This window comes from Dermacentor andersoni, chromosome 2 (genome assembly GCF_023375885.2).
Source record: "Dermacentor andersoni chromosome 2, qqDerAnde1_hic_scaffold, whole genome shotgun sequence".
Classification (NCBI taxonomy): Eukaryota; Metazoa; Arthropoda; class Arachnida; order Ixodida; family Ixodidae; genus Dermacentor; species Dermacentor andersoni.
Genome location: NC_092815.1, coordinates 239,101,175 through 239,129,165, shown reverse-complemented (window position 1 = coordinate 239,129,165; position 27,991 = coordinate 239,101,175). Strand labels below are relative to the sequence as shown.

The window sequence follows — 27,991 nt, the reverse complement described above, 5'->3', positions numbered from 1 at the left end:
CCTATCAATGAAAAGGCACCTGCTATTTATTGTCGATGCTGACCACAGTTGACCTGTACAACGCCAACGATAGCACGCAATGGTGATCAAGTCATGTCATGCGTGGTCCATGCTTTGGTGTGTCATGCAGATTGGCCTTACAATGACCCACCTGCTGCAGAGATGGGAAAGCCCTTCTGTAGTTTGGAGAAAAACTGGAAAGCAAAACTTTCTATGCAATAAGATTACCATGTAACACAAGTTCACTATTAAGCTGAGAACCTTATTGGCATTTAGTACAACATAACGTCCTTAATTGTTGAGCTTCAGAGGAAAAAAAGCACTTGGTTCTATGGTAACGGACACGTTAATGCAGTAGCCCGAGGTCTGACCAGCCAGGCACCATCGGAAGAGCTGTCCAACCCAGACGATGCACTGGCAGAGCCCCTACACTACACTGCGACGCTCAAGTACTACCATCGTCAAGGCTGTCATAACTATCCCTCTCCTAATCCTTCACTTAATAGGGCAGATGCCGCTGCCTGGTGGCAACTGCAGACCAATTCTTTTTCTTGTCTCTCTCTACATGCTACATATCTTTCCTCCCACCCTATACCTTTCCTATTGTCCCTACTCTGGGGCTAAACCATGGTGTGCCACTCCACATGGGAATTCCCTAACCCTTCGGGAGTTCCTCCTATACCCAACCCTACCCTTTCCTCTTGCGAATCTCCACTGCTCGGCACGCAGCAGGAAGAGCAACAGCTGATCCAGTGGGCTCGTGAAGTAGCACATGGCAATGGAGCCCTGCACTGAGGGCCCCACTCATCAGTGCAGACATACTAACTTGGGATTCCCGTTATTAAGAGTAGACCGTGCTGTATGTCTTGATTTCTATGTACCTATGTTAATGATAGCTTGATACATTCTTGTTATGCAATGCTAGGAAACTCTCTAACAATGTGCAGCACAGTCTTTTCTTACACAAAGATTGTGAACCGTAAATTCTGTGATAAATTTCCTAATATTAGATTTTCAGCTTTTTTTGCTTGATTCGATTCGAAATATACTATTCGGTATTCGCGCACCTCTATTGGATATTAAACGCTCTGGATGAGCAACTCTAAGTGCAACTGTGTGGCCATGCGAGTGGGCTGTGAATCGGTTGGCTTTAATAAAGCAATATTGAAAAATTGCGGTAAGTGTATTATATGCTGATAAAGCTTTCTTTTTCATTTTTGTAGCCTTAAAATTACCCATAATATTACATTTGGGTTTTTACAATAGATGCCTCAGTTCACCAACTCTGGTGTCTCTGTCAAACTCCTTGTATGCCGTCCACGTGTGCTGGTAATGTTTTACAGCAGATTAAAAAAAGATACAACTAGCCAAAAGTGCACTTACGACTGGGGTTGGGCAGCAGGAGTTGCGTGCTCTGCGACTGTGGTGCCAGGAAGATCTGCTGGGCAGAGTTCACCTGAGCTGTAGATCCAGCTGGGCCATTGACCAGTTGCTGCAAGAGAAACACACTTGTTGAGAGGCACCAGCTGCCCCCTAGGTAAACCAGTCTTCCATCATCATTGGCCCATTTATTTCCTCTGCAGGACAAAGGCAGTGATCTCTATTTACCATTGTCTTGCATCGGCCAACTCTCTCCTCTGCCTCCCAACCAGGAATCCACTGCTTTCAGGACTGCGTTGCCCTTCCCTTGGCGGCTATTATTGTGTTACTACACTAGACTGTCTGCTCTAGACATTACATGTCCTGCCAAACTCCACTTCTTCATCCCAGCCCACATTTGCTCTCCAATCCATACAGTTGTCTTCCTGTCTCATAACACTGCACCAACTATATTTCATTTCAATGCTTCCTGCGCAGTCCAGCCTCGCTCAAGGAAACTGCTGACCCAGTACAACAAACCACATTTATTCGAATCTAGGCCGATAGTCTATTTAAAATAATCATATGCCAAACTCTAGGTTCAGCTTAGATTCGAGGATTAAAAAAAAAAAAGATAGACAAGCCAGTTTTTAACTGAAATTGATAAATATGGTGCATAGCTAGCACCATCCAGAAAAGTCAGTATCGCAGCAGCTACTAGCCGCGTCAGTAGGCAACTAAAGTACACAAGCGACGTCACCATTTTTACCTATGTCGTATCAACGTGCGGCATGGAGTTTTTGCAATGGTACCAAACAGGCAATGCCATTATGGTGCTGCTTTCAAACGAAAAGTTCTGCTAGCTGCAGAGGCATCGTCAGACATTCAAGCCAGGTGGGACTTCGGCATCAATGAGAAAACGATACCTTGTTGGAGGGGGCAACGGGAGACGCCTTTTGCAAACTTTATTTACTTATTTTTTTTTCTGGCTTCGGACAGTCAGGGGTCAGCTTAGAATCGGGGCTGGCCTAGATATATAGGGTATTACGGTATATATGGTATTATAAACAAAAATGGACAGTGAATGCATATCATACAAAACACACGGTGTAGCGTGGCACTGCTTAACAGGAGCACAGGGCTTAGGGCACGGGCCGGCATAACAGTGACAGTGGGCAGCCAAAAAACACAGAGTTATGATAACCAGATGTAGACAGTGTTTTGAAACAAGAACAAAATAATAATTAAAAAGCGAGAACCTGATGTTGATAATTACGTAGTGTTCACGAGCCATTTAGAGGAGTACACAGCGAGAAGAGACTGCTTGAAGGGATAGACGTGAAGGAGAGGGAGAAAAGAGCAGCGGTCTCATTCTTGATCATCAAACACCTGTAACTTTGCACTTATGGCAGCATTTTAAAACATACTTAAGGCTGCATGTTCAATGTAGACTCACATGCAACTGCCACTGTAGTATAACAAATTTTCGACCTCAGGGTTGTTTAGGCGCCCTTTAAGGGTAGATTTCAAATGGCACTCAGGCAGATAGTTTTTTTTTTTTTACACAAGATATTTTAGGATTGCATTTTTATACCCACTACATGACCACAATGTTTTAGAAAGAAATTGCAGCAAGCACCCCCTCCCCCCCTTCCCCTTTTTATTGGTTACAGTATACAGTTGACTTCCGTTAATTAGACCCTGACAGAACCGGCAAAACTGATCAAATTATCCAGCACATCAAGTTAGAAAAGACGCAGAAAAAAGCACCAAAACACACCGCTGATTTGTTTGGCTGTATTTGCCCTGTTCTAACATGACCCTGAATCCAATGAGAACCCACTTTAAAGGTCTAACTCAGAAATGGCATTACAGCTCCTAAAAAAAAGAGAAATATAACGAGAACCTGGTTTTTTAGCAACAAAAATGGCTGAGGATCTCGTGTGTGTTGCACATTGGTGGCCAGCTTCCTAAATTCGGCTTCATTCCCATTCATCCGTGTTATGCAGTAAAGCACACAAATGTCACAAAGGCAGTTATTTCGTTGTATCCAATCACACCACGCAGGGAATTTTCAGCTCAATTTTCTTGGCAAATGAAAACGCACACATAAGAATCGGGTAAATACAGTAACCAAACATTCCTAGGGCAGGCCGAAAATAGGCGTTTTGGACAGGAGATGACGTGTCATTAACCCAAGCACTGTCCCTTAAGCTCCGCCAAGACAGATGCTGCCACTAAAGGGGCCGCTATTTGGGTCATCATTGGGGTAAGGTGCCCGTGTGCTGACTGGCCAAGTTTGAATTATCCGGCAAAGGCCAATTTTAGGATGAAAATAATGAAAGCTTGGGCCCATATATATACATGGGTACCGGCCATGACCTTTGGTCGGGATCGAATTAACCAAAAAAATCTAAGCCTGCTGTACTCACGTTCGAGTTGACTTACAACCGTGTTAATACTGTATATGTCATTTTTTACATTTGTTTTCTGATTTTATTGCTGTTTCATTCATTACATTTTGTTGTGAATATTTAGGGACACTGGAAAGAACAGTTCCCGAGTTTCGCAGATCATTGCTGTTAAGCCAAACTACTGATAAGAACAGATTTCCAGATTTCCCTTGTGCTCGTCTTAATCTGACTGAATCTACTGTACACGTTTATTATTGTATGGTTCAGATGTTAGCAACTGAGACCCAAGGTAAAAAAAAAAAAAGAAGGCTGCAGCCTTTACATGAGAATATGCAGTATTTGTCTGTGGCACACATGGTGCCGCATAAGTGGAACTTATAACAAGAAGCCAACAAACACTGACACCAAGGACAACATAGGGGAAATTATTTGTGCTTAATAAATGAAATAAATAAACTATAAAGGTTAATGGAAATTATTCTAATAATTAATAATAGAATCCTTATAATATTACTAATAAAAATTAGGCCCCTCGGTAATCCCCTTTCTTCTTGTTTATTACATAACGAGGATCTCGAATCCGGCAACATTGATGCCTTCAGGTAGCATGTGTGGGTTTATTGACCAGTTTCCTTCACCCAAAAAGATCACGTTATCGTGATGCCTGCCGCAGAAAGGACGTTCCACATCCGCTGCCAAGGTTTGTGAGTGGTGGCGCTGCCTAACACTCCCAGGGTTCTACTAGGACACATGAATACCCAAGAAAGTGGATGGGAAAACGGCACCGCGGTAGCTCAATTGGTAGAGCATTGCACGCGTAATGCGAAGGTTGTGGGTTCGGTTCCCTCCTGCAGCAGGTTGCTTTTTCATCAACTTTAATTTCCATTAATTTTTATCGTTTCTTTATTTCATTTATTAAGCACAAGCAATTCCCCCTATGTTGTCCTTGGTGTCAGTGTTTGTTGGCTTCTTATGAAATGACTAATAAAAATCGGGTCCTTTGGTTAACCCCGTTTCTTCGCGTTTATAAGTGGAACTTTTGTCACATTTCACCGCAGCATAAGCTTTGGCATAAGCTTTGACTCAATGTTGGCACTAGAGATGATGGTCTCAAGCCAATTTTCTAGTCAGGCTCGTGGTAACGTCTTGTCTATGCAATAAGTACCTTGCAAGACCTGCAGTATTGCGGAGATGCGTCGGGTGCATCTAGCCACAAAAGTATCCCAAAGTCTGTGTCACTCAAATAGGAGGCAGTATTTTTTTGCTTATGCAGAAAAGTGCCACGGCAGTGAGCAGACTCAGGGTCACAGATGACGCTGATTGGACGTGTTAAAAGTGTGCAGTTTTAGCATAGTGGGCAAATGAAGTGTTGCGCAGGATATTGTCGATGTGGTTAGCAAAAGGTTAGCAACAGTTAGGCAAAGTGTTCCATTTCAACAACCCCTTGGCTAGTTATCTTCCAACAAAACAGTACTGACAGCAACAGTAATTCTCACTGACCAAACAGACCTGCAAGACAACTATCATTTAAATTTCCACAGGCATGTTGTTGGACTGGGGTAGTTAGAGAAGTATGGGAGAGGCCTTTGCCCTGCAGTGGGCGTAACCAGGCTAATGATGATTATTATTATTATTATTATGATGATGAGGCATGTTGTATCTTGACGATGCCCATAATGTCTCATGGATACCAGAAACATTTGAAGTGGCTGCCCACCTGCCATCAAACAGGTGCTTAATCGTTATGACAGCTTGCAGCTGGGCTAGTCACTTTTCATTGAACATCGCGAACAGAGCAGACCGCAGGGCAAGAGATACAAACAGACAACAAATAGAAACAGCTTGTGACGTGCCCTATTTGTATATCTCATCCTACGCTGTTCACCATGTCATAGTACGACTTGTCACTTGGGCTGTAACCAATGGTAATTGACAATGAGGGTCACTCACCGTGTGAGTGCCACGTGATGCCACCACAACTCCGACGGGGGAAGCCTGGTGTCCCTGGACGAAGGTAGCACCCTGTGGGGGCGCTCCGAGGAACTGCTGACCAGGCAGCAGCGTTGCCAGCTGCTGCTGTTGCTGCTGCACAAGAGATAGACCACCTCATGTTTGTTATTTATTTATTCAATCAATCAGCTTTATTAATTCGTTATCAAAAAGTGTGTGCATGACAATCGCAATGGCAGCCGGCGAGCTAGTTGTAAATTCAAAACAAAACTTCATAGCAGTACAGCAGAGCCCTGCTGATATGTTTCTCGTTCATATGTTTTTGCAAGGTATAATGTCACTAAAGCTCAGTCCTGGGACAAGGCTCATAGACACCCATGTGTTAAAGCACCTTTGATATGTCGTTGTTGCCACAACATTCCCGCATAATATGTTGCGACTTTGATGCACGAATACAAGAAAATGTCAATCGTACCGTCTATAATATAAAAAGACTTAAACAAAAATTGTCAACTGCACTAGACACCTAGGCGGGTGTGGCCTTAGCGGAAATTTCTGAAATTTTAAATGCCTCATAGCGTGCTGCCCAATATTAGAGCCTCACCTGGACGACCGTGTACCAATCTGGCAAAAGAAGCAAGCAAAAAATACCTTTATTTTGGTTTTATTATGTTCTCGGCATGGTCGTTAGCCATGTTGCCAGTTCCACCTCAAAACTGAAATTAGCAAAGCCTAGTCGATCCAGTATTCACCAAACGCAAGCTGCAGGACAAGCCAAGCCAAGCCAAGCCGCTAAGTGTTGAAAGGTTGCATTATGGTGGCTAGAGGGGGGTAGTGTGGCGGGCGCCTCATCCGCGCCGTGGAGGAGGAGCGCGCGGAACGTGGTGAAAATTTAGCCACCGCTAGGGGCACTGCTGTGTTCAAAGGTGCCACGCTTGCGACGGCCGGGCACTGACAAGGCTTCGCCGGCTGCGTTGACGCTTCGCTGTCGCCTCTGTCGTCGTCTGTGAAATTTGTCTGCAGTGTTGGGTCGTCGCGTTGCCACACGAGGAATGGACTCTTCAGATTCAGACTGTTGGATGTAATGAACCCTGCCGTCGAGCCGCTCAAGCACGTGCTTTATACCTGGATGCAAAGGCAGGTATCGATCTTTCTCGCAAAAGCTTTCTGTGTTTGAAAGCCCCAACTGATGTCTTGCGAAGGGAGCAGTGGACCTGAAATATTAAACGGGCTGAAAAAGAGCTTACCAACGACAGCGTGGTTTGTGAACGGCACTTCGACGAAAGGTTCGTCGAAAGGACCTACCGGCACACAGTCAACGGTGAGGTTGTGGAATTGCCGCGCGATCGTCCGCGTCTGAAAGAAGACGCCGTGCCCACTGTGTTCCCTGAGGCACCTAAGTATTTCACGAAGCTCCGATGAAAAGGAAAGAGAGAAATATATGCGAGCAGCTTGGACCTGCTGCAAAACGGCAAAAGCTGAACGCAATCAACAGGCAAGACGCCCAGCAAGAAGACACCGTAGCGCACACGCAGCTACGCCAGGGGCCAGATATACCAGATATCATTGCCTCAGATAAACAGCACGCCGTGCAACTTGAGCGTGCGTGTCATAATGTCTGCCTACCTGATGCAACATGGAATAAGGTAACGTTTCCAAGTGAACGTTACAGTGTGTTTTTCGGAACCAGTGAGCTCGAGGGCGAGCAGGTTGACCACATCTTGGTGCCGAAGTTAGTGAAATTCAAGTCGGAAAGCAACCAACAGGAGTCATTGTGTTGCTCTGTATTCCTCAGGGGCCAATTGCGCTACCAGTGCACTGTTTCTTCGCCGGAGGAAGCGCAGTCAGTGCTCCACAGCACACATGCACTTATATTGTGTGGAGGCTGCGGCGTGAAACCAGAGGAGAAAGGAAGATATATATCGTTTGCTGGGTGTTACCTTTCCATCAAGTGCACTTACGTATGTGAAAGTAACGGCCCCTGCATTCATTGCAAGTACTTGAGAAAACTGCTGCAGAATCAATTTTCACGTAAGCGACGGAACGGGAGTGAAACAGTTAAAAAAATAATGAATGAAAATGTTCGGTGCGACAGAGCCCTGACTACAGCATTGCCATTTCTACTCTAAAAATATAAGCTCTCCAAGGAAAAAGAAAAGAGAAAATTCAATTTAAATTATTTCAACACTGAACAAAACCTTCGAGAGCAAAAAATAAACACGCGAACCATTGCTTCTTATAAGAGGAAATATTAAGCAGTTTACACTCCAAAAAAAGCCCATAAAGAAACAAACACTCAAGACATAGTTTGACTGCGCTCACGTAAATGGATTAATTCACATGAAGTTGGCGAAACATGTCAAATCTGGTCAATGCTGAGAAACATTTAATTATAAACTAAACGCCGCTTACCAGCTGCGTCTGTCAGAAATATTGTGGTTTTCGTTTATGTTAAGTAGCACCATTTCAAATTTCAAACGCACGCTTTTCAACGAACTAACAAAATGACTAGTTCATGTCCTGTTAACACGGACGCGGCGTGTAATTATTGGAAACAAGGTGAAAGTAAAAACACGTGGTCCAACGCGAAACCGGCCAGCCCCGCTGGCACCTGTCGCGCAGCCAGCGCCATCTACTGGGGCCGCCATCTTTCATCACAAATTTGTGCACCCCTCCGCTCCCGCCCGTCACACTACCCCCCTCTAGCCACCATAGTTGCATCGGCAACATTTACTGTTTGTTGTGCAAGTTCCACTTGCCCAACATTTTTCATTTGCCAGTTAAATAGTGAGACGATCCTGGGTGACTTCTAGCAGTTTAAAGTGGTGCAAACTCCATCCTTGAGGTCAGCACCGACAAGGGTGGTGGTTAGGTGAAGGAAGCGCCAGACAAACACTGTTGCACGAAACCCACGATCATTCGCCTATTGCAACTCAATCAACTTCGGTCATGTTGCCAGGGAATGAAGATTCGGCGCACATGTTGACTGTGCTTTCGACTATCTGTAGTGACGGCATGGCAATATTTGAGATACAAACTGACCGGGTCACACAGGTAAACGTACTGTATTTACTCGAATCTAGGCCAACCTTGATTCTAAGCCGACCCCCTAAAGTCCGAAGCCAACAAAAAATATATATATATATTACCTTGAATGTAGGCCAAACAAAAAAAGCGAGGACAGCGTTCAGAAAATGCAAACAACATTTATTGAATCTGAACGTACAGAGCTCATTCAACGTCGCCGTCGCTGTGTTCCTTGTCACTGTCACCTTCAAACAGTGCACTATCTTCGGTGCCGTCAAGCGCATTAGATATGCTGCACTTTTTAAAGGCGCGCATGGTCAAAGTACCTGGGATCTCGTCCCACGCTGCAGCTACCCAGCCCGCCAGCTGCGATAGCGATGCACGTTTGATGCGGCCCGTTGCTTAGCATGTGGGCTTCGTCAATCAACCAGTTCGTGTAATATTTCTGCAGACGATCCTTGAAAAGTTTGTTCATGCAGACATCAAGTGGCTGCAACTGGCCCGTCATGCCGCCCGGTATGACAGCGAGGTCCGTGTTCGCTTGGGCGAGCGCAGCCTTCACGTTGTCGGTCAAGGGCCCATGGTAAGAGTCGATGACAAGGAGCGAGTTCTTTGTCAAAAGGGCTCCTGGACACCGTCGCCACACAGTCTTAACCCACTCTTACACCATTGCACCCGTCATCCACAAGTTCTCATTTGCCCACACAATGACATTCCTTGGGAAAGTTTCTTGAGCAGGCAGTGTCTTCCTTTTAAATATCATATAAGGAGGGAGTTTATGTCCATCAGCTGTGCAGCACAGCATCACAGTTGCGCGCTGCTTCTCGTAGCCCACAGAGCGCACCTTCACCTCCTTGGCACCCTTTTCATTCACGGTATACCCCACTTGCATATCAAAATACACAGCCGTCTGGTCGGCGTTGCCGATTCACCCAAGGTTGTAGCCTGCCACTTCTCTCTTTCGCAGCACGTAGCGCTGAAAAGCTATCAGCTTTTCATGCGCTTCATGAATTTCTGAAGCCAGCCCCTGCTGGCTTTGAAATCCTTTGGCGTTAGGCCTCGCTCCCTCGAAAGTTCTTTAGCTTTCGCTTGGAGCACTTCTGTTGTCACTGGAAGGGCAGCTGCTCTCTGCGTCCGAACAAAGTCAGCCAAAACTGTCTCCACTTCGTGGTGACGGCCTCTCTTTGGTCCGCTAAATGCCATCCTCATTGCGGCGCACGCAAAAAGCTACTGTCGTTGTCCCCTCCAACAACAGACATTTTTCTCGTCGACGCCGAAGTCCCGCCCGGCTTGAAGGTTCGACGATGCCTCTGCGGCTATCACATCTTTTTGCTTGAAAGCGGCACTGTAGTGGCATCTCCTGCTTGGTGCCATCGCGAGAACACCACGCCACACACCGATACGGCTGACACGACACAGGTCAAAATGGCGATCTCGCTTGTGTACGGTTGGCTACTGGCACGGCTAGTAGCGGCTGCGATACTGACTTTTCTAGATGGCACTAGCTATGCAACATATTTCGCAGTTTCAATGAAAAACTGGCGCGTTTCTTAAAATCCTCGAATTTAAGCCGACCATAGAGTTTGGAATATGATTATTTGAAAAAAGAAAAACACTATCGGCCTAGATTCGAATAAATACAGTATGTGTGAGCAGCAACGCGTTGACAAACAGCGGCCATATTACCAGACAATCACTTTCCATGATACTACAGTCCACACACGTTACCACGGACCTGCATGCTACATACTTTAAGATATAGCAGATTATTCTTCTAATTTAGTTTAGTCCACCTATATTATCAACGCAGCAAACTCCGGTTTTAATGGGCCCTACTATAACAGGTTATTGGCTACAACAGACAAATTTTGTGGCAAATTTTGTCTAGATGGTGTAAATACGACATACATTGCTGCGGCAATGCGTACATGTGGCAGTGCATTGCACACAGATATTTCTGGCTGCTTGCGGAAATGGCAAAAATTTACTTTTTCTTAAAGAACGAATACGCTAGCGGAAAGATTCCCGCAACGGTGTGCCTTACAACGGCCTGCCGTTGGAGTGTTTTCGTGTCGACCACGCAAGCTGAACACCGCCACCCACTGCTGTCGACTCAGTGCTGAGGAAGCACCGAGGGTGCTGCTAGACCTAGCGTATGGCGCTTCAAAAGCAACCGCCGACAATTGCACAATTCACTGTTTTGAGAACACTTTGCTCATCACATCTATTTGCACAAAAAAAGAAGATAGGCTACTATTTGCAGTGGCCTGGCTGCGTGGGGCGTGATGTGGTCGAGCCAGAGCGCATGCAGGGCTGCGGCAGCCATATGCAGGCTCCGAGTTGAACTTGCCTTGTACCGTGGTTCTCGTTTGTGCTACAGTTCGACAGTGGACATAGCTTACTGTGAAAGATAAAATTAAGACTTTCGTTTATATGTACTAGTAGCCATAATTTTGTGCAAAGAATGAACTGTAGCCGATGTTTGTGTCGTCAGCGGCAATGACGCATTGAGGCCGGCCTATAGGTACGGCAGTACTGGCTGGCTGGCAATCTTGCCGTTCAAGTCGACAGGTCTCGGTAATCGTGTGTATACTCAGTGCAAACCTTAAAATGTGCGCGAAACTGTGCTCTCTCTAATCTCCTTTCTCTCTTTTTGTCCCTGTACCCTTTTTCCCAGTGCAGGGTAGCAAACCGGATGGGCATCTGGTTAACCTCCCTGCTTTTCCTCTCTTCTATTTCTCCCTCCCTCTTGCTGTTGTGCTGCTGTATATACATTCTAGTATACTGAAACTGTTATTTGTCTTTAACAAGCACCCGGAAAATGGTGCACAGGAAGACACCATGCTGAGTGGTTGTACAACCCCACAAAAACCTATTTATCATACTTATTTATTTTAATGTGGACCTTTTTATCACTCTTGCTATCACTTATGAGTTAGACATTAATATATGCGAATTTTTGCCATTTCAAAACATACCGCGACCCTAGTTTTGGATAGAATGGACTTTGGATTTAACAGACCTTTTTCACTGGATTGTCACGATCCATTGTAACGAGCATCGGCACTATCAGTTTCATAGCACTGGACATGTCATCGGATGATCGTAATCCTGGCACTGTGATAAGACAGAGTGCAAGGCAATATGCCAACCAAGAAAGTTGTCGCTCGTAGGCACCAATGCATCTAATGCTAATCACATGAAATCTTGCGACGGTGAGGTATCCTCAAAAGCGAAAATCCGAGAATGCAATACGCCTTTTTCAAACATTTTGGAACAAGAATCCAATATTTTGGACATTTAGGCGTCCCAGTCGAGCCTGCATTATCAATGAGGATAGCTATAGGGGCTTGTTGGCAAGGCATATCTTATTTTGTAGTAGAGCAAGCTGAACGACACGGACAGCAGAAAGGCACATGCGATGAACACAGCACTAACTTTCAACAATAGATTTATTTCCAGTTTTTGTCACTACCTATATATATCCTCGAAACGTCATACAACACATGTAAAAGCTCAGTAAACATGAACAAAAAGAAAATAAAAAACGATAAACAGGGAACCATGTGCAAACACTTTTTTACCACACAGAGTCACGGACATGTTCAACGCGAATAGTCAGGCTCTTTGTATGTGTCAAATGTGCCTTTCTGTTGTCCGTGTCATTCAGCTTACGCTACAAGAAAATAAGACATGCAGCATTATCAGTTGGCAACTGCAAATCATTTTTTGGCTGAACCGTGAATAGTGTCTATGTTTAAATACAGTACAGTGAAAGCTCGTTAATTCAAACTTCAATAATTCGAATTTATGGATAATTCGAACTGTACGATTTGGTCCGGCCAAGCTGCATAGAAGTCTATGCATAAAAAAGCCCGTTGTTTCTAACGCGAGAAGGTTCCACCACGGATAATTCGAACTATGCGCCATAGTGCCGGCGGCTTGGTGCCTGGCACACGGCCAGAGAAACGTGCCTGCTGCCTACACACAAAGCTGCATTGCCTCCGGAACAGAGAGGACAGCGAGAGAAGACAAAATCTGGAAAAATCTAACTGGCGCGGGGTCGGCCAGAAGGCAGCGGCAGCTGCCTCCTCTTCTTTCTACGTTTACCTCTGAGACTTCTTGCCTGTAGCAGATCTCGGGGGCTTTGCAAATCTCCTTTGCTGACTATGTCGACGTGGATGAGAGTGCAGTGGTGTGTGGTGCGCTGACAGATGAGGACATAATTTCTCAGGTCAGAAGCGCTGAGCCTGTCGCTGCCAGTGACGTCGGGGAAGAGGAAGACGAAGCGCCAGTGCGGCCCTCCACTGCGGAGGTCATGGCTGGCTTGAATGCTGCCCGTCTCTTCCTCAGTTTTGAAGAAGGCGAAAACGAGGCCTTCCGCCACATTCGCTATTTAGAGCAAAAAGTGCTAGCTGTCGCCTTCAAGGAAAAAAGGCAGACTACTATCACGGACTTTTTGACGCATTAAATTTCTGACATGCCCTACTGCTTCCAAATCACAGTGTACTGTTGTTCTCTTTCACTTTCGTTAGTTTGAACTTTCGTTAATTCGAACTGAACAGGCTTCCCCTTGCAGTTCGAATTAACGAGCTTTTACTGTAAAACCTCTTTACTGCGAACACCCCATTAAGGAACTTTTCAGATTAACAAATTTTCCAGAAATCCCCCGGTGACTTTTTATAGTTTCAATGTAAAATTATTTCATTACTACAATCTTCAAAATACCGAACTTTTTAGAATAAGGATCGTTATTCAGTTTCCCTATTATGTTAACAACACCCCAGTACTATGAACTAATATTAGTAATCTAGGGATTGTTAGATTTCTATGTATCCTTCACGGAATCTAAAACAGTAGGCTAGCAGATGACAAGGCGCAGAGAGCAGACGTCACGGTGCATGGGTTAGGAAAACCTGAGACGACGCCCAAGAAAAAGAGAACATGGGCAAGGGGAGGCGATGACATCAGGTTTTCCAAGTGGATGCTCCCACCAGAAAAGTGTCGTCTAGCAACGGAGGCGCGCCTCTTCCTTCTTTTACCCTTCTTTCTGTGCACGCCTCTTTCCTTCGCGCTTCTTTCTGTGGCAGTACTAGCTACACGCATTGGAAAATTTAACCTCCGTACTCGCAGGGATGCCATACGGTCGTACTTTGCCCTTTCTAGATGGTGTCACTTATGCACACTTGTGCTTTGACATAGTTCAGGTGTCCGCCTCGAGCAAGACAGTTGCGGTGTCCATCGCAAGAAATGTGAAAAACAAACAAAAAGCAAGAAACATTGTGCTTTGGAGGTGACATGGACCTACCTTCTAGTAATTACTTTTTTCAGCACTGGCGTCTGTTTTGCGCGCCTCACTCTTATTATACGGTGCTTCGGTGGTACATGGCGGCGAAATCTATGGAAAATAGCAACAGTGCGTGCCGAGAGCCAACAGCTACGTTTTCATGGAGAGCTCATATGGGGACAACTTATGAACTGATGGGTTGATGGGCGGAATAGTTAATTTTGGGGCTTTCACTATAACAACCTTTCAGAATAATCAACAAGTTACTGCGGGTCATGTGAAGTTTGTTATAACGAGATTTAACTGTATTTACAGTCGAACCCACTTATAACAATATTCAAGTGGCACGAAAATTCTGTTGTTATAACTTATAGTTGTTACTACCAGGTTGCATGAAAAAATCAAACTAGGGGGATGGCAGAGCTGATGTGGGTAAACTATATAGGCGGGGAGGCCACTGCCCCTCCCCACCACCTTGCTCCGCCTGGCTGATTTTGTTCACTTGTTTAACTGCTTCTTGGGCACTCCGATCGCGTGTAACAAGCTGCGGCCGTCGGCGTTAACGAATGGCATTGCTATAACAACTGCAAAGAGGTGTCACGGGTGGCAAGCGATATGCGAGCACCGCCGAGGCATCACTTTGGTGGCCTCGAAAGGGGCATGTCTGACAAATTGAAAGCGGCAGACAACGAAATTAAAAGTTTAAGTACCAAGGTGAATTCCCTGGGAATAATCAACGCTTCTCTGTCTGTGACTGCACCTTCTGGTTCACCTGACGTTTTACGTGATGTGACGAACCAGCTGTCGAAAATTATGAATAGGTGCGACGATGCGGAAAATAGGCTGCGTCGGTCTAACCTTCTCTTTTTTGGTCTAGATGACGACCTCAATAAGAATTCGACATTCTCAGAAGATAGGTAGTGAAATTTCGTTCCGATCAACTAGGCATTTCCGTAAGAAGTTCGCAATTAGAGCGAGTGCACAGGCTGGGCAGATTTATCAAGGATAAACAAAGACTTGTCATTGCCAAGTTTACCTTTTTCAAAGACAAAGAAAAGATTTTGTCAAATGCACGTAAACTTATAGGATCTGCTATTTACATACGTAAATATTTTTCTGTGAAAACGTGACAAGCGCGCCGAAAGCTTCTGGAATACGCAAAGACCCAAAACCAACCCTTCAAGCTATCTGTGGATAAGCTTCGCATTGATACTAATACCTACGTTTTTGATAATTCTAACAATGCAGTTGTGTTGTCTATGAGATAGCATGAGGCTAAGAGGTGCACGCGTAAGCAGAGTCATTTAAGATCACCATCCTTATCTGTGTCTTTTACTAAAATTCGAAGTCTACTGCCCAAGAGGGCCGAGTTGTGTTCTTATTTAGGTGATCGTGATGCTGATATATTAACACTCCCGGAGACCTGGCTCTATCCTGACATAACTAATGAAGAACTCTTCCCAGATAAGGACAACTATGACATATATCGGTGTGACCGTGTTGGTAAAAAAGGAGCCGGCATGTTATTAGCAGTGAAAAAGACAATCTTATCGTTTTCCCTTGATACTAACCCTACTATAGACATAACTTGGGCTGCATGCCTTACATTTTACGCTAAAATACTTTTAGGATCATGTTATCGCCCACCAGATGCATATTCTTCTTTTTCTAGGGAACTACGTGATAACATAGAGCGAGCTACACAGCTCTATTCAGCTGACGTAATATACCTTCCTGGCAATTTAAATTATCCGCTCATTGATTGGTCTGCCTGTCTATCACATGCCGCGCCTCATCTGTTTTTCTCAATTTAACTCTTGACTACAGCTTAACACAAGTTGTTAACCAATTTACCCATGGTACTAACATATTGGACCTGGTTTTAACGACTGCACCAGAGACTACTGGTCCGATCTCTTACATAGTAGAAATTAATGACCACAAACTCCTTAATTTCCACATTATCCTACCTTTCACTTTTACAGGTTCAGCGACTAAAACTATTCGGGATTATAACCGTGGTAATTACGATAGATTCAACACCAAACAGTGTGGGGATGCGCTACTCTCGCACGTCCCCTGATATGTTTTTCCCGCATAGCTCCCTTTTCCTGCAATCCGGCTTCGCCGCGTGGCCTACGTGATGCCCGCTGCAGTCGGTCTGGTTGAGGCGCAGTACGAGAGATGGCGCGAGTGTAGCGCTGCTAACGCCGCCTCCGGCGGGGGTTACTTGGGCGCGGGAAAGGAAGGCTCTTTCTCTTGGGCTGCGGGTCGAGGTACGACACGGACGTCCCGCGCGTGCACCGATCCATGCTTCTGCGAGACCGTCTTGTGTGGCATTTATCGAACGCGCCACCGCTCGCGTGACCGTACGCGCGAACGACCAGGCGTTGGGATCCAGCATGGGGCGAACATATTCGCTCGTTATCCGGTCGCGGTGAGTCAGACTTCTAGATTTGTCGCGCGCCCATCAGCATGTTTTGTGGATAGCAACTCGGCTGGCAGGCATTGATCTATGAAAGGTGCAATAAATGCCCTTGTGATTGTTTGCACTACTGTGTTGTCGTTCCTTTGTCCCAAGAGCATGGGTGTGAGAACCCCACAACAGAAAGCTTTTTATAACAAACCTTTTCTGCCGTCATTTGCCTCATGGACCGTGGATGTGAATTGAGTTCTTTTTAAGCAAAAAATATGTGAATTAGCCACTCTTTCCCTTTAACTCTGCACACTCAAAGCTCGTTAAACGAGGTATTATAAATTTATGCCTCATTAACAGCCTCAATAAATCTTGCTGACATGAGATGCAACATAGTCTTGCTGTACAGGTTGATCACCTTTCTTGGGCTAGCTACCCTTTGGCCTTAATTTCAGCCGTAGTGGAACAGCTTCTGAGGCGCAAAAAATGTGATGAGCCCACTCAGTCAAGGAACCAGCCGGTTGAAAGATGCAGGTTTGCAGTGCTATCGTATGTGCATGGTGTCTCCCATAGGCTAAAAAAGATTGGGAAACGTGCAGGAATCAGTCGTTTTCTCAGCCCTGGAAAAGCTGGTAAGGCTCTGTAAACATGTAAATGTGCCTAAATCACGTCAGAGTTGTTGCTCTGTCGGGCACAGAAACCGGTTTGTGACATGTGCAACGAATTTGGTTTAACGGATTCCCCTGTTTTGCGGCAGTAAATATGTTGGATAGACAGGCAGGTGCTTAAACGATTGTTTAAGAGAGCACTATAACAATGTCCATAACACTGTTCAAGGCCACTTGGGCATCCATTGCCGGGACTGTGGCTGCGTGTCCCTCTTTGAAGATACGGAAGTTTTAGTGAGACACAGCTCACGTGGGAAATTATAGAAGCTGATCTCATCAGAAAACTGGGCGGTGTCTGCGTTAGCGCCCCCTCTATCGTGCCGACCCCTAGTGAAACCATGTATCTCAACAGATAGAAATAGTAATGTTCTTTTTTTTTTTTTTCAAGTGACCATGCTCTTAGTAAAGTGACTTGCTGTTAGAGCACCCTTTGTGACTGCCTTGCATTTTCTGCGCATGCCCCCTCTTGCATATATACACAGGATTTGGCGGCAGCAGTTGCGGCGGCATGTCCTCCTTCTAAGAAAATTCTTCTCGCCAACAGGTTGATCAGTGGCCTGTGTTCGTGCTCGTCCTTGGTTCCTGCGTCGTCTGTGGCCACCATGGTTTAATCTCTATGTGCGCTTGCACTCATTGCGAGTACTTTCAAGCGTCTGAGCCCTGTACTGCCTGCTGCGTCTACGTGGACTGCACGCGACTTCAACGAGGACCATATAAGGACGCACACAACGGCACTGACTCAATTTGGCAGCAGCAGTTGCGGCGGCATGTCCTCCTTCTAAGAAAATTCTTCTCGCCAACAGGTTGGTTTATTACTTCTGTACACTATCTAAAAATTAATTCTGCCGCAACTGCTGCCCAAACTTTTCGTTTCACTGTTCGTAGTGTATGTACTTCACTATGCCTACCACAGCGGAACTGGCGAAAAAAAATTGCATCTCTTGAAGCAGTGCTGAACGAAAAGTTGGATACACTGATCAATGATTTAGTGTCACGAATTAACATCAAGCTACAGAATGTAGAACTAGGTGAGCATGCTTACCTCTGTGAAAGTGTTCAGGTAATGAACCCGGAACTCGACACAATAAAACTAAAACAGGAAGAACTAGTAACCTTGTCACGTAACGAAGCACTCGAAAGAAAAGGGGCTGATTTAGAGCAATATTCAACAATGAATAATGTGGAAATTAAGGGAATCCCTACATCGCAGGGTGAAGACTGCGGAGTCATTCTGAAGCGAATTGGCGATGCTATCGAGTACCCTCTCTTACCCACTGATATCGACACGACTCACCATGTTGCTTCTAAGTCAAATGAGAAGAGCATCATTGCTCGCTTCTGCTCACGGGATAAGAAAAACGAGTTCATCAGGAAGGTAAGAAGAGCTAGGCTTCGCACTGACCACATTGGTTTCACAGGTGGCACTAGCACACCTGTCTATGTAAATGACCACTTGACCATTGATAACAAGAAGATGTTCTCGAAGGCGCTGGCACTCAAAAAAGAAAATAAGTGGAAATACTTATGGACAGAAAACTGCCAGATAAAAGCCCGCAAAACTGATGATAGCAGGGTCTATCGCATTTTCACTATGTCCGACCTTCGAATCTTCACGTGATTCACTGTAAATATTTCTTTTTTCATTTTTTTCCATGGCCTTGCTCTACCCCGTTGACGTAAAATCTTGTCTTACCGCAAATAAACGATCACTCATTCACTTCAATGCTCGTAGCCTTCGTAAGAACATAGATGGAATTAATAACTTCATTGCCTCACTTCACCATGTCTTCACTTTTATCTGCATATCGGAGACTTGGCTTTCTGATTGCGACAACAACATGAGCGGTTTTCCATCTTATCAACCCGAGTATTGCCATCGTCCAACTAACAGTCATGGTGGTGCCACCATTCTTGTTTCACAAGATGTCACCTACACTCGCAGATTTGACCTGGCAGTTAACGTGAATCATTGTGAGTCAGTGTGGATAGAAGTCAACCAGTCATTCCTTAATCACAATAAGAACTTGATCCTTGGTTGCATTTATCGCTCACCGTCATCTTCCCTTAACAATTTCCTACTTTCTATTGATGCAGTATTGTCCAAGCTAGCTTTTGAGAATAAGGATGTACTGATTGTAGGTGATGTTAATATTAACTTACTTGACACTGAAGCTACCTTGTACACAACTTACACTGATTGTCTTGCTGGATTTGGTTTTGAATCACTCATTCACTGTCCAACTAGAGTAGCCTCTCGTGGGAGCAGTACGTTCATTGATCATGTGTTATCTAACATATCACCATCGCCTTGCCCCGGGGTTATTGATACTGACATAACCGATCATTTTCCAGTTTTTCTTACATTTAACAATGAAATACATGAGAGTGATAATAGCTACTTTACTTGCTTATTTAGTGCAGATACCTTTATTGAAGCCATCAGTGGGACTGATTGGTCGCCAATTAATTCTATGTCTGATCCCAAAGCAGCACTAAACAAATTCTGCACTTTATTTTTATTGGTAGTTTCGACTAACACACGCACTGTAAAATGTGGGAAAAAGTATAAATATCCACGCAACTCATGGATGACGGATGGTCTTCTAGAAAGTTTAAGAAATAAGGAAAACATGTACAAGAAAACTAAACGTCAGCCTTTTCATACTGGACTAGCTAGACACTATAGTAGGTACTGTAAATTACTGAACGTTTTACTTAAACAGGCGAAAAAAAGGTACTACGAAAATAAATTTGATCAGAATAAAAATAACCCCAAAAAGCAATGGCTGTTATTGAACTCTTTTCTTAACAAGTCATCTGTTGATGCCTCTATAACCAAAATAAATTACAATGGTCTCACTCTTTCTGAGCCCAACGAAATTGCTAATGCTCTTTCGGACTACTTTTCTTCCGTTTACACTAATAACAACCTACATGCGCAGTTGCATAATACTTTGAGCCGTACTACACAATCATTCTTCTTGTTACCAGCCACACCAAATGAAATGTGCGCCACGATTGCTGACCTTAAAGATACAGGGCCTGGCTTAGACAATATTTGTGTCAGGCATTTAAAACTGATTGCAGATTTAGTTTGCGACACGCTCTGTAATATTATCAACCTTATGTTTTAAGAAAAAACATTCCCTTCATTTTTAAAAAAATGCCAAGATTATTCCTGTTTTTAAAAAAAGGCGACAAACACACAGTTAATAATTACCGACCAATTGCAATTCTTTCCTGCCTGAGTAAATTCATTGAGAAATTATTTGTTAAACGTCTTAATAACTACTTCACAAAGTTTAAATTGCTAAAGAACAATCAATTTGATTTCCACCCTGGAAGTTCCACGAATTTAGCTGTTCTATCTCTAACTGACTACATAAAAAAAATGTATTGATTCGGGAAACTTAGTCGGATCTGTATTTTTAGACTTCAGTAAAGCTTATGACACGGTTAATCATCAAGTCCTGTTTAATAAACTTGACTCTTATGGTATAACCGGTCCTGCGCTAACATTCTTAAAAAATTATTTGCTTGACCGGCCATAGACAGTACATGCAGCAAATACTTTCTCAGTAACAAGATGTATTAACCAAGGTGTACCACAGGGATCAGTTCTGGGCCGTTTGCTTTTCCTTCTATATATTAATGATCTTCTGGATTCTCTTGAATCCACCAACTACGTTCATTGCATTTTATACGCAGATGACACAACCATATCTTCATCTGACAAATCTGTTGCTACTCTTACTTCTAAGTTAAATATTGCATTAAGTAACATCATAAAATGGTGTAGCAACAATCACTTAGTTCTTAATCCTCTAAAAACTAAATTTATGTTATTCAAAAGTGCTCAAAGGGCCTTAACTTCTATTCCTGAAGTAAAGCTTGGAATTCATTCAATTCCTGTTAGCACTAATGTCACTTTTCTTGGCATTCATCTTGACCCTAACCTTACATTTCACTCTCAATTTCCAACATCTCAAGCATAAAACTGCGTTTGGTAAACGTGCATTAATCAAAGCTTGCCCTTTTTTTTTCTCGTGAGGCTCTGCTAGTGTTGTAGTATTATGCGTTCATTCATAGTCACATTAATTACGGCATTGTTTCATGGGGCAACACATATGCTTGTCACTTATCATCAATTCAACATATCCAAAATCAGTCAATATGCATTATCACTTCTAGATCCATGCAATCCAATGTCTCTTTGTTGCTTCGCACGTATAATACCTTGCCTATTAATAATTTGTTCCTGTTTAACATGCTCGTCTTACTCCACAAGTTGCTTCATAATAACCTTACGTTTCCGTTCATTGCAGATGACCTCTTGCAGAGTAAAACTGGATTTGCGGCTAACAACAATTTCTTGTTACCCATGGTTCATACCAATTACGGTAAGAAAACATCTTCCTTCGCTGCAATTTCTCTTTGGAATGAATTACCATCAACTATAAGATCCTGTACTTCCCTTGAAATCTTTAAAAATCACCTTAAGCATCATTTCCTGCGATAACTTAACTATGATCTGGCGGTGTACCTTTGACTTTTCTCTCACATGTCATTTCTTATATTTCATCCATGCCTTTTTCTTATTTTCTTTTATAACGAGCTTTTTCGTGTTTGATTGTAAATGACATGTCTAATGATGTATTTGATCTGCAGATGTTGTTTATAATACCGCTAATTTTCTGACTATTGATATCACCATCAATGTTGTTATTATTAACCGACGGTCCCACTACAGTTCTTTCACTTTGGGACCCTCGTCTGTATATTTGTCATGTTGTAATTACTTCTTTTTTTGAAACCAATAAATCTGAATCTGATGTGGCAACGCAATAAAATATTGTTGGATGTCAGCGCAGTGTATGTCATCTCTCGCAGTCGTTGTCCTTGGCGCTGTACGTCGTTCTTAACAAGAAAACAGGAGCGAAAATACTGCACTATAGGGGCGAACATCATCACACAGTGCGGGGAAACTGGATGTGCACACCTGTCAATGGTGATGACTGGCCGACGGCACGCACTGTACCTTTAGTTATGCTTCGGCCACGTTTTTCGCTGTTCGCGTTTCATTTGACACCAATAGCACCTTACATATTAGAAAACAGAGCATGAAGTATCAGACAAGAACTTGTAAGAAAGACGTCACAGGCGGTCTTTCACAACCGATTTCCGTTACAGAAAGTAAGAACACACAGGCTTAGCAAATCAGATTTTTTAACCTATATTTTCCAATATGAACGTGATCTAACTTGCAGCTTTTCTTCAATGTGTGCCTCAACCTCGTCTAGATTTCGAAACATACCAGTTCTCAGCTCTAAAATTGCAACAGGACATTTAAGCAAGAGAAAGTTAAGATCTCATGTCATGTGTACTTGCACCACAAAAGCCTGCTGGCACAACACCTGTAGAAAGGAGGCTCGACTCTCGCACGTACCCCAATGCTCTTTTCCCTCCCAACAACTCTCACGTCACTGTCACCATCCTATGCGAACTCGTTTTACTGCCATCTTGTGACGACAAGATTTGATGATGCTGGCTCCAACAGTAGGCCACTGATAACGGTGAGAATGTGACTTTGGTTTCACATCTGACTGTAACACGCAGACAATTTTCTGTCCAATTATCTCAGAAGAACCACATGCAATAGCCTGGCAAATATTAATTAATAATCATTGCTTGTGAACTGCCATTTTCACTTCGAAATCTGCCAAAGGCATGCCGAAGATCAGCATTTTCGCAAGAGATAATGTATCTTTGACGCATTCACTGACCCGAAGCACCACCAAGACAGACGCTGCAGCCACTAGGGTCACCGCTAAGGTCACCATTGGGGTTAGTCGCATGCAGTCTGACTAGGCAAGTTTGGATTATCCAGTGAGGACTAATTTCAGAATCGAATCAGCAGGGTGTGGCTTTGTGCCAGTTGGTTCTGTGTTGCTACAACCAGCACGTAACGGGAGACAACACACAAAAAGAAGACGAGGACAGCTGCCGTCATCGTCATGTTTTTCTGTTTGTCTCCCATTACACACCGAACATAATAATTAATTATTGAAATAACGAAAGTGCTGGCCCACAGAAATGTATGGGTGCTAGCTGAGACCTTCAGAGTTTTAATTAAGCACCCAAGTCTGGGCCAGCCCTTGCATTGGTAGATGGCTCCAATTTCAAGTCTCTGACACCAGAAAAAGTGGCCAACTCATGCTGGTGTATGATAACTATAGGCAGAGAGTGAAGAAACAGTGAGGCATGCCCACTGACCACAGATGCATTTGGTGGTGCGATGCCGGCAACACTGAAGATTGATGGTTGCCCTCCTGCTGTGCCCACGAGTGTGGCTCCCATGGTTGTCTTGATAAACTGCAATCCATTCGCTGCAGGATGCAATGAGGAAAGATGCACAAAGAAAAAGTAACTATTCAATGTTCCACATACATAGCCATGCAACAGCTCCATACTTATGCTCCATTGCAGTGCTTGCACATAAATCGCAAGTGAACTGGGACAAATAAAGAAAAAGGAACAGAAAGTGCAGCACATGCCCGTCTAGTATTGACAACTTAATGAGAAAGCCACTAAATTTAACAAGTTTTCATCACTTTAACAACAACTACCCCCTTTTTTTTGAAGCCTTAGCAACATTTTAATGACATGAAAACTAACCAGCAATTGTCTTGTAAAAATTCTCAAGAAATTTTGGCTAAGTTCAATGCCTTGTCCACATTTGACCTCGGTTTATAATACATACACATACTTTTCTTGCTACTTCTAAAAACATACCAGAAAGCTTATTGGTGAGCCAACTGTACGCATCAAAGGTGCTTTTCTGGGCAAAGCATAAACTTTGAGATCTGATACTGTACGTTAGGAAATCAAGGGTTTTTTGCTTTTTCACGTTCCAACCATTGATTTGAAATCAGAGAAGCCAGTTAAAACGCATAGCTTAAAAAATAATACGGAAGGCATCTAGGAACAATAAAAACATAAAAAGGCAAATTCCAAACAAGTCATCACCATCATCATTACTTCCGAATTTTCACTAAATATGTGTTTTGGGGCATGACCTGGCGATACTGTGAAAAAAAAAGAAAGAAAGAAAGAAAGCTACGACCGCTGGGCCCATCGCATCTGCTCTATCCTATCTTTCTGAATTTTTATTTGCCGTGTTCTCTCAGAATACATCTACTTGCTCGCTATGATAAAAAACTTGGACCCTGTTCACAGGCTCTGAGCTTCTTTCTAAATCTTTCATTAAACCTGAGATGATGAATGCATCTGTTTTGGTGCCCCCCATATGCCCTTCTGTTCTCTCCTCTTGGCTGCCCCTTTCATTTTTTGCTTGGCTCCAATCAAAATCAAAAGAAGCATCACGCTATCTAAGACCATGTGGAGGCTAGAACATAAACTGTATTCACAGTGATAGGTCTCTTGACATGGCAGCTGTTAGGATACACTACTGCTTCCATCTTGCTTTCTGCGGCATATACCACACCTTCCCATTTTGTAAAGGGTGCAGACACACAAGAGATACTCTGTTTTCCTGACTCTTGTGTGCACACATGAGTTGCAGGAGAAATAGCTAGGGGCTGCGTCTAGGTACTATGAAAGACGCATTTTACTCCAGTTGTCCCTAGCTGAGCTGCACTATGCGACTACGCTCTCTATCCTCTTGTATTTCGTGGTGTAGCATTCACAGCACTATGCTCGTGATCTGGAGGTTCGTAGCTGAAATCACAAGCTTTACGGACTTCTCTTTTCTTTTTATAATCTGTAATATATTATATTGTTTCCCCCTTTTACTTCTCCGGTAGTTGTTTCCCTACGCTTCACCACCATGCTCAACATGCAGGCCATGGCGTGGCCAGGGCTGGCACACTGATACTCTATGTATCTTGAGTTCCGTCCTTCAATCTTGTGAGCACAAATTATGTATGTGATCTCATAAGATGTCCCAATTCCTGCCACAGCCTATATAAAGGCTAGAACAGTATGTTCAAATAAATAAATAAATAAATAAATAAAGAAAGAAATAAATTGTAGTTACAAATACGGGCACCAGCAGAAGACGAAGTAGAAGACGGTGGTGGTTGTTGGTGCTCGCGCTTGTTCCACTCGGCTGTTGCCTATTTCTGTGCATTCATATATAACACCGAGCGCATCTAACCCTAAGCGCGTACTATCAATTGGTGGAGCGTGCTGGTTCCATTTTTCATCCTGGAACTCCGTACCCACACTCTGCCTCCAGCCTCGGCAATGCCTGCCAATGTGCCACAGCAAGATGCTACCGCATCACCGGTGGTCGCCTGCTCCGGAGCACTAAGACAGCGAGGCCCTGTCATTTTCAACGGCACCGATGGGCACGATGTTGAGGACTGACTCACTTTGTATGAGTGAGTAAGCACCCGCAATAAGTGGGATGACGGCGACAAACTCAGCAACGTCCACTTTAACATGGCGGGTGTGGCTCAGCTGTGATTCCACAACCACGAAGCTGATATTGCCAACTGTATTTTGCTAGAATAGCAGCTTAGGCTTGTTGGTTTTCCATCCTGGTGTTAACAGTGCAAAACATAGACGGGACACGAGACGAGAAGACAACACCACAAGCGCTGACTTTCTTGAAAGTCAGCGCTTGTGGTGTCGTCTTCTCGTGTCGTGTCCCGTCTACATTTTGCGCTGTTAACACCTGTGGGGATGCGCGACTCTCACGCGTCCCCTGATGTTTTTCCCGCATAGCGCATCCCCTGATATGCTGTTTTTCCGCACGGCTCGCGTGGCCTGGCGCCCGCGGCGCTCGGAGTGGTACAAGCGCGGTGCGAGAGATGGCGCGACCGTCGCACCGCGGCGGGGTTACTCGGGCGCCGAGGGACAAGGGGCTGCTCTTTCCTGGCGGGTCGGCGAACAGCGCCGGACGTACCGCGCGCGCGCGCCGACCATGCTTTTGCGAGACCGTATCGCGTGGCCGCCTTGGACACCGTTGGCGTGACTGTACACGCGAACGACCAGGCGCGGTAAGTCGGACTTCTAGATTTGTCGCGCGCCCATCGGCATGTTTTGGGGATAGCAACTCGGCTAGCAGGCATTGATCTATGAAAGGTGCAATAAATGCCCTTGTGACTGTTTGCACTACTGTGTTGTCGTTCCTTTGTCCCAAGAGTACGGAGGAGAAACCCCGTATCTCCCACATCTGGCTGCCCAACGTGGACCTCTTGGGGCATAGGACGATAATTTTAAGTGTTGCTTCGTTCGAGACCTTTGTTCGAACCGAAGCGTAGGCCTAGCGTGGATTTTGATCGCTAGCGTCGGCGGCGTGCTTTCTTGAGCGAGGCGGCGGTGGCTGTAGTGTGTTTGAACATGTCAACATGCTAAGCCTTTTCGCAAGTGTTTTTTTTTTTATGACATTCGTCAGTACGAGAGCCACGTGGTCTGCATCCTGGGAGAGCGAGGCTGAGCGCCCGCGGAGCAGTGGCAAGCCTGAAGCGAGTGAGTACGGAAGCCTCGTGGGTGGTCCGAATTTCTTATGTAAATAGCTTCTTCTATCTCTTTGACTCGGATGAAGTCGCGGCTCTGGGAGCCGGGTGGCCGCGGGCCACGGGTGCCACGACGGGCTGACTGGTATTGCGGCCTGGCACCGGGCGCTCCGACACCGTCTGGGACGGTGGGCGCCGTCAACTCGGATGCTGTGGGCACCGAGCGGAGTAGGACCACCTCACAGAGCTGACGTCTCCTCGCGGCTGCCTGTTTTGCGCTCATTTTGGGTGTTGTTTTTGGATACCGGTTGTTGTCAGAGTAGCGACGCTTTAGGCCTAAGGCTTTACGAAGCTGCCTGTCGCACGTGGAGGGACACAACCTGGTGGACCGTGGCGTTGAGGTGTTGCAAGTTGCTTCCCTCATTCTAGTTTAGCCTCGCACGAATTGAAATTACTCGTTCGGCTCAAGGAAGCGAGCTTCGTTCACGTGAACTTAGCATCTGAGTAGCTGCCCGATCTTTTGCTAGCCGAGTTGAACATCGTACCACGTGGGCGATGCGCATGCAGAATTCCTCTCCCTTGCACTACTTTAGTGTTTGCCGAGTGTGTTGAGTTTACGCAGCGTGATTGGAGTCACCCCTGGTTTGCCGTCACCTGCACATCGTCTGCGCTGCTGCCCCGGACTACGATCGAGCCACCCCGGGCGATGGTGATGCTGTGGCCAGTTCGGCGCGGCGACTTCGGCGGCCTCCTGTATCCAGCTCACAACCCTCGGCGGCGGACAAAAGAGCCAGCGGTCACCGACAGCTACGGCGGCTCTTGCCAGCAGGGCGCGTCGGCGCGAGCGACACTTGCTCGTACCGACTACTGCGTCGTCGTTTCCGGAGTCCTGGCCTGGAATGATGCCGTCGAGTCTGCAAAGCTGCTGCTGTGACCGGCGGACGCCAGCGGTGTACCCCAAGGACAGTCGGCTCGCATGTTACGGACAGCGTGTGGACATTTCCCCGGCGCGGCCACTGTTGCATGTACCACCTTGTTCGCGAAGCACGGGTTAATATTAGACCGTGTGACATGTTTCGCCGGAATAAGAAGTGATTTAAGGTTGGGAGGATGTGGGGACGCGCGACTCTCGCGCGTCCCCTGATGTTTTTCCCGCATAGCGCATCCCCTGATATGCTGTTTTCCCGCACGGCTCGCGTGGCCTGGCGCCCGCGGCGCTCGGAGTGGTACAAGCGCGGTGCGAGAGATGGCGCGACCGTCGCACCGCGGCGGGGTTACTCGGGCGCCGAGGGACAAGGGGCTGCTCTTTCCCGGCGGGTCGGCGAACAGCGCCGGACGTACCGCGCGCGCGCGCCGACCATGCTTCTGCGAGACCGTCTCGCGTGGCC

At 45.3% G+C, this 27,991-nt stretch overlaps 1 protein-coding gene across 3 annotated transcripts in view; it reads right to left on the bottom strand.

Annotated features, from left to right (window-relative positions):
* The window catches only part of LOC126539902 (uncharacterized), a 112,150-nt gene that overhangs the window by 50,800 nt on the left and 33,359 nt on the right, over positions 1–27,991 (bottom strand). For 2 of the 3 annotated variants that reach the window (XM_050186716.3, XM_050186719.2), the window contains exons 3-5: positions 23,395–23,507; positions 5,724–5,858; positions 1,384–1,492 (exon numbers count right to left, since the gene is read on the bottom strand). In XM_050186716.3, coding sequence (XP_050042673.1) covers positions 1,384–1,492; positions 5,724–5,858; positions 23,395–23,507 — 357 coding nt within the window. The remainder of the gene's footprint in view (positions 1–1,383; positions 1,493–5,723; positions 5,859–23,394; positions 23,508–27,991) is intronic. The other variant, XM_050186717.3, reaches the window with a different exon arrangement.